The 7,957-nt window shown below is 40.9% G+C and overlaps 1 protein-coding gene across 2 annotated transcripts in view; it reads right to left on the bottom strand.

The window, feature by feature from the left end:
• Positions 1 to 262: 262 nt before the first annotated feature.
• The window catches only part of ehd4 (EH-domain containing 4), a gene marked incomplete at its 5' end in the record, with an annotated part of 16,012 nt that continues 8,317 nt past the window's right edge, over positions 263 to 7,957 (bottom strand). For both annotated transcript variants that reach the window (XM_035673579.1, XM_035673580.1), the window contains 2 exon segments: positions 263 to 4,402; positions 5,928 to 6,092. In XM_035673579.1, the coding sequence (XP_035529472.1) occupies positions 3,845 to 4,402; positions 5,928 to 6,092 (723 nt within the window).

Below are 7,957 nucleotides of genomic sequence, written 5' to 3'. Positions count from 1 at the left end.
CAAGTATATTTGTGTTCATGCTTAAATTGCTGGAGTTAATAAAAAAAGTTAAACTCTTCAGGTTTTACAGTGAAATCAGGTTTCTCCAAAACTTCTAAATGTCAAAAGTGCAACTGCTGTCGGATACTTTACAGTAGAACATCTTTTTATGAGATAGTAAGCTATATTTATTATCTTAATATAAAAAGTAACCAGTAGCCGTTTGGTAGAAATATTAAAATTTTCCCCCCAAACTAAAAACGTAACTCCACCCACCAGAACATGTTGATTATATGTATTGAATAAATTTTATTAGTCTCCAACTTCTGTGAACATGGGTTCATCAGTCAAACATCATGAGTAACAGACTGTTGACCAGTAACACATTCAAACAGCAAGAATACAAAATACATCAAATATAAACACTTTTACATTCAGATAAATGAAGACTTGATTTCACTGAATGTACAGACTGACTGAGAGACATATTTGCACACAGAAAACATCAAACACTGAACTTCCCACGCTCTTCAGGCTCCTGAAACCACCACACAGCTCATTACACAGCTCATATCTTTATTCACTTAAATCCTGTATTTTATGGACCTTAAATCAAAGAGGACTAACGAGTTAACAGATGAAACGCACAAAGACGCAATAAACTAGAATAAACTTAGATTTTGGTCTTTCTTTGCATGTTAAAGGCACAGAAGCCGCCCGGCTGCTGAATCCTCGAGGACGATCACAGTCCTGTCATAGAAACAGAGGGCATCAAAACACACTGAACTCAAAAGGCACGACTGGGAAAGTTTTCACCAAACTCAACCTAAAAAAAACAACTGTTTTTTAAACCCCGAAAGGCTTTGAAATGATGAGGCACCGACGGGGAAATATGCAAATGTACACCGTGAAGATACAGATAAGTTCATTGAACTCAGAAAACAGTTGGAACTGATTATCGAACGTTTTAAGTTAAACCAACTACATTTTGTAAGTTATAAAAACATCCTTAATAAAGCAGATTTAGTCATTTTAAGTGACACTGACTTAATTTAGTCCTTTTTATTTGTACTGAGAAAACAGAATACGTACTAAAGTACTTAATTAAGAATGTTTTTAACTTATAAAATTGAGTTTGTTACTTAAAATGTTCTTTGTACTTCGTTTAAACAATTGTTTTGAGTTAAGTAAACTTATTGAATTACAGTGTAGCTTTGAAATCCGCGTTAAATGTCTCAAGGTGTGTTCAGACTGAACGCAGAGCAAATTTTAGAGCGTGTGTTCATATAAAGTCAACAAAAAGATACATTTGTGCTCATCATAACATCGTCCTCAAACACACAGCTGGAGCATTCGTTGCTGGCTAGCTACAGCTACTGTCTGTACAGTCTGAACATTGGCTGTTTGATTATAAAACACTAAAAAGCTATTGAATTTAAGAGAACAACGCAAGGCGAAAATATGCTTCAAATTCAGTCTTAATACACCTTGAGATATATTATAGCATCTGGCAGCTAATAGGCAGCTCACAAAATAAACTTCCTGTTGTACTTAAAGGCACATTCAGAGCAAGATTCGCTGCTACTTTTGACTCTTTTTGACTCTTTTTAACAGAAAATGGAAAATTTACAGCTTTGCTAAACCTGTCCAGCTACAGTAATTATCCAATAACAGCTTAGCAACCGTAAAAACATTCTAGTTTGCAGTGTTGTCATATTTTAAAAACAGCTAAAACAGCTAAAGTGTAAGGAATGGATTAAAGCTCTGTTTATTAAGCTTACGCTGGTAATGTAAGCATGTTTTAGCAAGCAACTAAATTACTACTAATGATTGTCGCTGGCTGTGAGAAGTGAGAAGCTCATTTTGTTTGACTATGAAATTATTTGTTTAAAATATTAATATGAATTTTGATGCCAACGTTATCGCTGTAAACCTGATCAATAATGTAAGATTTACAGGCGTAGCAACATAAGCTAATGGTGGCGGGGCTTAGTGAAAAGTCAGTTGTTGTATTGTTGAGTTTTAATATGGATATTTTTAGTTTTGGGTTAGTTTATACTGATGCAATTTGCGTTTTTAAAGATTATTATGGTGTAAATTTACATGCAGACTATGTGGCCAAAAGTATGTGGACACCCCTGGTCTGTGTTTACTGGCTTGTTTCAATGAAGGAAACTCTTAATGAACTGGACCACCAACACATCTTATCACCAATCATCAGTATTGATCCTCATTAATGCTCAGGTGTCTGAATTGGAGCAACATCAGCAGGAAATACTGAAACCAGAAGAGTGGCGGCAGTTTAACAAACATGTTTTTCTAATATTTAAGGTGTCCACATACTTTTGGCCTCATAGAGTATTTTTCTGCCTCGGTTGTTAACAATCTTCGGACCGTGTAGGAAGTAGCTGGGTTTTTTTTTAAGCTCCATAGATAAAACAAATAAAGCTGTTTCCATAAGGAGGACACTGTGCAGTCAGCAGGGGTCAGAGGTCACCGACTCTCCTCCTCTCGGCTGCTGTTTACAATGTGAGGAAACTGACACAAACTGTCGACGGCAACACAAGTCAGGACGCTGTCCGTCCTGGAGGACGAGTTAACAGCGAGCTGCAGCGGCCGTTTCCACTGTCATCTCCTCCTGACTGTGTGCTGTTCAAACACGACAGACTCTGACCTTTGACCCCCGACAACCCCCGTAACCCCCCATGTCCTGGTTCTGGGACTCATTCTGCACCCGTGTGTCACGTGAAGAAAGCGGTAAGTAACGGCTTCCTGCTCTAAAACATGGACTTGGTTTCTCTGATCTGAATCAGGTTATTTTACATTTTTATATAATTTTTTCTTCAGTAAAAGTTGTTTTAACCGTCACCGACAGAAATCAAATGATAATTCTGATAAATCGACCCTTCCTAAGCCCCGCCCCTTTTTGCTCTGCGCTCCAATAACAGTTAAACATATATATATATATATATATATATATATGGATATTGTAACCATCTTCAAAATGTGGTTGTCTTTTCAACATAGATTAGCTTAGCACGTAGCATATCTAACTACAGGAAACTTGGGACTTAGGAAGTCATTTGTAATGTTAAAATGATGAAATATGAGCAACAATATTTATGGAAATGTAAATAAAATGCACTAAAATATTTAAATTTTAAAAAATGATTTTCGTTAAAATATATAATATATGTATGTTTGACATTATTGTGGACATTTTAAAAGAGTAAATTATTCAAAAATGAATTTAAAAAAAAGGTACATTAGATTGAATAAAACCTTTTATCTTTTTGGAAATGGTGAAACTTTCTTAAACTGTTTCCAGATTCATTTTGGAGATTGGATTAAGGAGCAAAAAGGAAACTTACAGTAAATCAGTATAAAGACGTTCAGAGGCGTAATACGAAGGGAAGGTAAGGCAGGAAGTTGGTTAAATATCAAGATATTTCTTTCAAATACTGTCCTCTTTCAAAATAAAAGTATCCAGATAAAAGCAGACTTAGTGAAATGTGAAGCTACATTATCATTTCTTCTTCTTTGGTGCTTTGAAAGCAGCTGAATTGTACAATATATAAAATCTTACCAAAATAAAAGTGTAATATACTTTGACTTCCTGTAGCGTTCAGTCACTTTTGTCGTGTTTGTCTGCTGGCCGGTTATTTAAACGTGTGATTAGCGATAGATGGTTGGAAAACAGTGGTGAGCTCCTCGGTGTGTACATCCTAAACTTTGACCTTTGACCTTCTCTAGCTGTCAGTTTGCTGATTGGTTCTCCTGTTAGTCAGAACGTCAGCAGCAGAAATGTTGATTTTTTTACATTTGGACCCAGTCTTTGGCGGCTAGCTCGGCTCCTGCTAGCGCTCTAGTCCTCGCTGTGGTTGTACAGGGCGTCTGCGGTGGCGTTTTTGCGGTGGGACGGGGGCACCAGGTGGTCGGGCAGCTCGGTGGGCAGCTCGTAGCCCTCCAGTTTGATCTTGATGAGGTGCTGGGCGAGGGCGAACTCCTCGTCGTCCAGCATGCCGTCCCGGTCACAGTCGGCCAGTTTCCAGATCTTCCCCAGCACGGTGTTGGGCAGCCGCGAGTTCATCATCTCCTTCTTGGCGTTGACGCCGGTGATCTTGCCGTTGACGGGCATCAGCATGTAGAAGATCTCGTCGTAGCGGTGCTTCTCGCGGCTGACGATCCAGTCCTCGGCGTCGGCCCCAGCGCTGATGCCCTCGCCATAGCCCTGACCGAAGGGACCGTCCTGGGAGCCCTCGAAGGCGCCGCCGGACACCATCGCAGGCGGCGCCTTCGACTCCTCCTCCCGGATCATCGCCATCAGAACGGCGATCTTTGAGGCCAACATCTTATCCACCGACTCGATCAGCTTCATCTTCAGAGACGGGAACTTGCTGAAGTCGTAGTGCTGCAACATTTCCTGCAGGACGAGACACAAACGTTAAAATCAGACGTTTTGTTATTTCCAGCATTCGGACTAATAACTATTTCTACGTTTCACAGATTATTGTTCAAACACTAAAACATTAGTTTGACTAAAAAACTATTATTGTGCTTCTTGTGTTCCAGCAGGTTGAATTACAGACTTTAAAAGGGATTTTGAATCTGTTAGAACCCACCAGTACGGAGCTTTGGGTTAGAGGGGTGGGTGGGTCTTAAGAGGTTAAGATACGGTGGCCGAGACGTATCAGCGAACAGCAAAAGTCAAAGCACATTGGAAGTGAGCGAGTATTAATATTTTCATATTAATGTACTCTGTCATCTAAAGTCGGATATTATGAAGCTAGCTGTGCTGCAGCGTTACATATTTAAGTGAACGTCCTCAAAGCGAGTTTAGTTTAGTTTATTGTGAGCTGATAGTAGCGTTTTGTAATATTTGACTGAGAGAGAATAATCTGATAGCAACAGTGATCATAGTTTACATACCAACTCATCAGGTTTTACAATCTGAGGTTAATATATTAAAATCAGATTGTGAAAGAGAGACTGTTGCAGTTCCTGTTGGCCACTGACAGATGGCGATAAAAACCAAAGACTAAGACCAGAAACAAACGCTAACTGATCTGAAATGTCAGTGAATAAAATGCTGCAGTGAAACAAAAACTGCCCTGCAGGTTGTTCCTCCTCCAGGTGAACAGAGCTGACTGGCTGTGGCATTAAACTGACACAGAGCAGAGCTGAAACCCCCCCACCCCCCCTCTCTCTGCAGCTGTACTCCGCTGACCTCCGACCTCTTAACAAGAACAACAGCAGGAGGATCCAGATACTACACAACACGTGTCAGTACGTCCTGAGAGTTCACGTCTCAGCAGGGAACTGAAAAATGTCAAACATCCTCTCTCGCCAATAACCCAATAAATACAAGTGTAGCTGGGGAACGAACACACACCTGCAGCGTAGCATCTCTACAGGCCAGCTGCACTGTGTGTGTGTGTTCAGTTTCCTGAGTGAGTGAGTAAAAAATGTGTTTACTGCCATCTTAAGATCACAGTTTGTTCTCGTTTTCAGCCGGACAAACGTGACGTCTGATCCAGAGCTGGAAGAAGTTTTCAGCTCTTTAAATCTAAGTCAGAAAAACTTCTTCTTGTTTTTAATGAAGCAGAAGGATTAGACATCACACATTATTGTTCCAAGCAGACTATTTGTATTTATGTTTTAATACATTTCTGTAAAAATACCACGTTCAAATATTTTTAGTATTAGCAGCAAATTGTACCTTATACTTATACTACCTATTACTTGATAGTCAGTTATAGTTCTTCCACCACTGGAGAAAGAGACACATATATAGTCACATCTTAAGTTATATAAGGTTAGCCTAGCATTTAGCATATCTAAGTACAGGAAAGGAGGAAGTTGAACGAGGCCTGCTCAACTGTGATTAGAGCAAACAGGGGCGGCGCTTGGGGGGGTGCTGTGACGTCACTTCCTGTTTGTGTCCGTACCTGCATCTTGGCGACGTTGGGGAAGTCTCCGGGGCTGATGTGGTGCTCTCTCTGCAGGATGGTGTAGATCTCCGGCAGCCTCATGATCAGCTCCTCCTTCTTCTTCTCCCGCCCAAACAGAGACGGCATTTCCTTCTTCAGGTAGCTGATGATGTAAGCGTGCACCTGAGGGGGGAGGGGAGAGCAGCGGGAGGAGTTCAACATCAACGCTGTTTGTACAACAATCACAGAGGTAACACAGAGACAGAGTACAGTGTTTGCTGATGGGACGAATACATCGGCTACCTGTAAGGTTGCTTTTGGTCATTCAATTTAGCTTTTTTTAATGTTCTGTCTCTGAAGAACGGCTCGCTGCTCAGGACGTCTAACTGTGGGGAACTGAGGGATTACTTCGACTAGTTTGAGGACAGGAAAGACAGTGAGAAGGTGATTCACGGCGGCTCCAACCAGGACTCTGACTGCAGCGACAGCGACATATATTCTCACTCTGTCAGACAGCAGAGTTGGAGGCTGACTAATAAAGTTTGATTTTGTTTCTGTCGAGGCTGAAGTGTTTTAAGGGGAGTAAGCTAACGTTCGGTAGTGAAGTGTGAGTTTATTTCGTTTTTTAAAGCTTTGAGCGCTTCTGGTATGTAGCGAACTCGCCACTCGTCTCCCTGCTGAAACTCCTGGGGCGATGTGGTTGGTAATATTTCACTTTCAGGTTCAAATCTAGACTTAATGACTCAGTATCTCACACATTTAATTCAAAAAGTCAAAATCTGTCTCAAATTATCTGAATTCTTACTTAAATAATCAAAGATTTAAACATTGATGATATATAAATAGTGTTTTAAACATGTATTCTTTCTAAAGACCAGAAGCTCAAGTCTGATAGTATTGAGTCTTATGGAGAAGTGGATTTATTAGTTCAGTAAAGTTTCCTAACGAGTTTCTGGTCTCAGTTTCAGTCTTCTTCAAATAACACAGAGGTCCCAGAGAGCGTTTTAATAAAAATATAACTGGAAGTCTGAGTGAGCGACAGAGAATAACAGGAGACTGACCGACGCCAGGCGAGAGGAGGAGGATGAGGAGGAGGAGGAAGAGGTAGAGGTGGAGGAGGTGGAAGGAATGTAGAAGGGCAGAGAGCCGTCAATCCGTCATACCAGCCCACAGCATTATGGGAGGTGGAAGGAAGGAAGGAAGGGAGGGAGGAGGAGGTATAACAGTGAGGGAGTGAGGTCATTGAATTTCTGAGTACATCGGCCATTAATCAATAGCTGATAGAGGGAGGAAGAACAAAAATACATTCTGATGGATGAGCGGACGGTCATTTGTTTACTAAAAGTCATCCTCCAGACGCTGCAGGAACGTCCCATTATAGAACCTGTGAGGGTCTCACAGGACCCCCACTCTCCTCCAACTGATGTCCCACGATATTAACATTCAGTGCAGCTCGTGTAAACAGCGTCTTCTCTTTGGATGTTCTTCATTCGACGTTCTGTAATTAGGACGTGTTTTAGGAGAACATGCGTCTCGTTAGGGTCTGCCTGTGTGCAGCTCTGTGTCTGAAGGTCACTGTGTTCGATCCACAGAACAACAGGATGTTATTCTGCAGAGTCCTGCTCACCTTCAGGGCTTCATCTCAAACATTTATGATGCTATCACGTCGTTCGTTGATGTCACACTGCGAGGTCCGAGCAGATTGAGTGGGAGAGCGTGTGACGCATATATCTGATATAATAGAAATATGTGGTCGTTTTGGCTTAAGCAGCCCCGGCGTCACTTTTCACCGGCACTTATGAAAATCAACAGGCACGTGTATCATGTCCAGATGTACAAACAAGCCTCTTGGAGCCGTACCCTAAACCCAACAGGAAGTCTGCCTTTTTAAATTTAATGTCAACATTTCTGCCATTTTAACAACTGCTAGAGAATCGGATCAACTTCCGAACGGGCGAGTCCTCTCTAAAGAAGTTTATCAAAGTTATCAAAATCTAATAAAACTGTTTTTATTTTAATTTTAATAAAAAAATAGAAAATAAAATAAA

Source organism: Morone saxatilis, unplaced genomic scaffold (assembly GCF_004916995.1).
Source record: "Morone saxatilis isolate NCDOM2014 unplaced genomic scaffold, NCSU_SB_2.0 Contig3, whole genome shotgun sequence".
Classification (NCBI taxonomy): Eukaryota; Metazoa; Chordata; class Actinopteri; family Moronidae; genus Morone; species Morone saxatilis.
The sequence above is the reverse complement of the archived record's forward strand: the minus strand, read 5'-3'. Positions and strand labels throughout refer to the sequence as shown.